The following is a 2542-nucleotide window of genomic DNA, read 5'->3' as shown; positions in this document are numbered from 1 at the left end:
TTTACATAGTGAGTTTTCAAGTTTGAGACATTATAACTCCTGAACCGCAAATGGTACTGACCCCTAATTTTCTCCAAATATTAATTATATGCCAAACAAAATTCTTAAAAACGTTTCAAGATAATCCTTCAGTCTTTTTCTGACTTATGCTGAATCAAGCATTTTCATGATTTCCCTTTTTTCAGAAAAATATCAAAAAATGAGTGTTTTTCCTTTATATCTCAATTCAGTTATCACAATCGCCCACAAAAATGGTATCAACTTGTAGGAAATGTTATTCTCTCTCATATGATATCACATTTGTTGAAATCTGATGTTTCTATCAAATTCTGTCTTTCAAATAGCAAATTCAGTAAATATGGCGGCCATCTTGGACGCCATTTTGGATTTGGAGGCTTTCGCAACAAATTTTTTGAGGTAGACCAGTGGAATGTTGTTTGTTACAATAAAAATTTGAAAATAAGCATGGTCTACTTAGTTTGTAGAGAGAGCGGAACTCACTTGTTAAGTAAGCAAGTTTTTAGGGTTTGGCCCTCCGGTTATTATGACATTAATTAATTTCGGGAGCTGCGTCTGGCGGCCATGTTGGATTTTCGCAATAAAAAAGAAACTGATTCTAATTGTAATTCACTGAATCTTATTCCTCTTACCATTTATCATCAAATAGAGTAAAAAAAAAAAAACCATCCCCAGACAAATCTTAACCACAGAAGGCACTTTTTAGGTCCTCTGGCGGCCATTTTGGATATTTGGCGGCCATCTTGGATTTGGGACAGATTTCAAGATGGCGCAGAAGCTTATTTTGTTAAGTATGGTCTAAAGTACCAGAATCAAGTGAGAAAACCTTGACTGGAAAAAAAGGCAGTTTTTGCCTGGCTCTGCCCTGTCTATCAAGACAAAACAGACAACAAAACATTGGCAATGAAAAAAACACACATACAATTTGCATGAAATCGAATAAAACATGATCACAAGGAATCCAAGTGCCCCTGGGCATCTTCACAGTTATTTTTTCCTCAAGTTGGCAAAAACAAATGATTTTCCCTATCACTTAATCACATGAATAGTGTATCTTGTCTTCGGAGATATCAACTGTTAATATACTGCTGGCATGACAGGGTGCTGACTGCTGAGCTATGGCAGTCGTGTCAAGAGTTTTTCAAAGTATGTCGTATTTTGTTAGACCATTGTCTACTGTGCAAAAGCAAACTGCCAATATCCATTCTATCTTGTGGTGTGCTGCTTGTACTCCACTTCTTTTCCGCTCTCAGTCTCCCTGTAAAACAATCGCGCCGGATATTTGAAGTACACCTTTCGCTTTGGGTCCTCCTCTTTCAGCTTTCGTTTCAGTGGCAGCAATTTCCTCCTGCTTTCTCGCACTTCTACCGGCAGCATCTCATCGACAAATATCTGGTGATCCTTTCCGCTATGCTGAAAAGGCCTCTCCTTCAAACATCTGCGGGCACTGCTGATCACTGTTTGTCTGGTTGTGTATCTACTGAAAGCTACCACAACTGGGCGAGGAGGGCTGGGTTTTGGCCTGATGCTGCCTGTGCGATGAGCTCTTTCAATGCTCACTTCACCTTCCATTTGCATATTTGACTTGGCAAATTCTTTGATCAATTGCTCACACTTCCCAGCGTTTTCAGCACCTTCAGGAAACCCGTTAAACACAGCCGTATTCCTCATCTCTCTCGCAGTGAGGTCAACAAGACGCTCTCTCAATTTCATATTCTCCTTTTCCTGCTTGTTTACTTGGTCCTGTAACTGTTTGATATCAAAACGGCACGACTCTTGCTCCTCTTTCAAGTTACTGATTTCTTTCTCATTTGTTTCAATCTTACCAAGAGCTGTGTCCAACCTAGATGTGAGATTGGAGTTCATTTCGTCTATCTTGTGGATAAGGGCCGCGAGTAGTTCATCTGTGGTTGACTTCTCCCCGTCTACTCGTCGTTTTTTCTCAAGCGAGGAGCGTGGAGGTGATTCCGCCGACGCGCCCGGGCTGGTTCCCTCCATATCTCGGTGAAGTGGTTTCACTACCGTGTGCACTGCAGAGTCAGTTAAGCCGTGTGCATTATCACTGTCACTGTGTTCTTGCGTAGCCTTCTCCGTAGTAGCGTCGCTAAAATCCATCTTAGGCTCAGAATCCTCCTTTTCCTTGAAATAATGGGAGATTGTAACGACTCCTTGGTCTAAGCTCCTTTTTCTCGATGTCATTTTGACTTTTCAAACTGTAATAGGCGAAATGAGCTGCAATTTTATTTCCTCCTAATGCCTCCGTAACACTCAGGCACGTCCTAACAGCACAGCGCCATCTTGGATTCCCGATCATCTTTCTTATCGTATGTCGACATGACGAGTTGATTATCTGGGTATCTGGGTGTGGCACTATCATGCTACCATAACAAACATTAAATGATATAATATGCGTATCCTTAAAACGCACGAACAGACGAAAGTTGCTCAATGACTGAATGAAAAGATTGTTTTCTGCAATCGCATTCAATCGCATTCAATCTTTCTTGGTTTCTCATCACATACA

General features: G+C 40.9%; 1 protein-coding gene across 1 annotated transcript; it reads right to left on the bottom strand.

Annotated features, from left to right (window-relative positions):
• Positions 1–1021: 1021 nt before the first annotated feature.
• LOC139715345 (uncharacterized) lies at positions 1022–2273 on the bottom strand. The gene has a single exon (XM_071626923.1). The coding sequence runs from the start codon at positions 2215–2217 to the stop codon at positions 1225–1227; it is 993 nt and encodes a 330-aa protein (XP_071483024.1). The 5' UTR covers positions 2218–2273; the 3' UTR covers positions 1022–1224.
• Positions 2274–2542: the final 269 nt, after the last annotated feature.

The sequence above is a fragment of the Diadema antillarum genome, unplaced genomic scaffold, assembly GCF_040938485.1.
Source record: "Diadema antillarum isolate AM-2024a unplaced genomic scaffold, OU_Dant_1.0 scf00000047, whole genome shotgun sequence".
Classification (NCBI taxonomy): Eukaryota; Metazoa; Echinodermata; class Echinoidea; order Diadematoida; family Diadematidae; genus Diadema; species Diadema antillarum.
The sequence above is the reverse complement of the archived record's forward strand: the minus strand, read 5'-3'. Positions and strand labels throughout refer to the sequence as shown.

Bases quoted from the DNA above. Each gene is read 5' to 3' on its own strand.
- LOC139715345 (XM_071626923.1), bottom strand. From the start codon at position 2,217: ATGACATCGAGAAAAAGGAGCTTAGACCAAGGAGTCGTTACAATCTCC.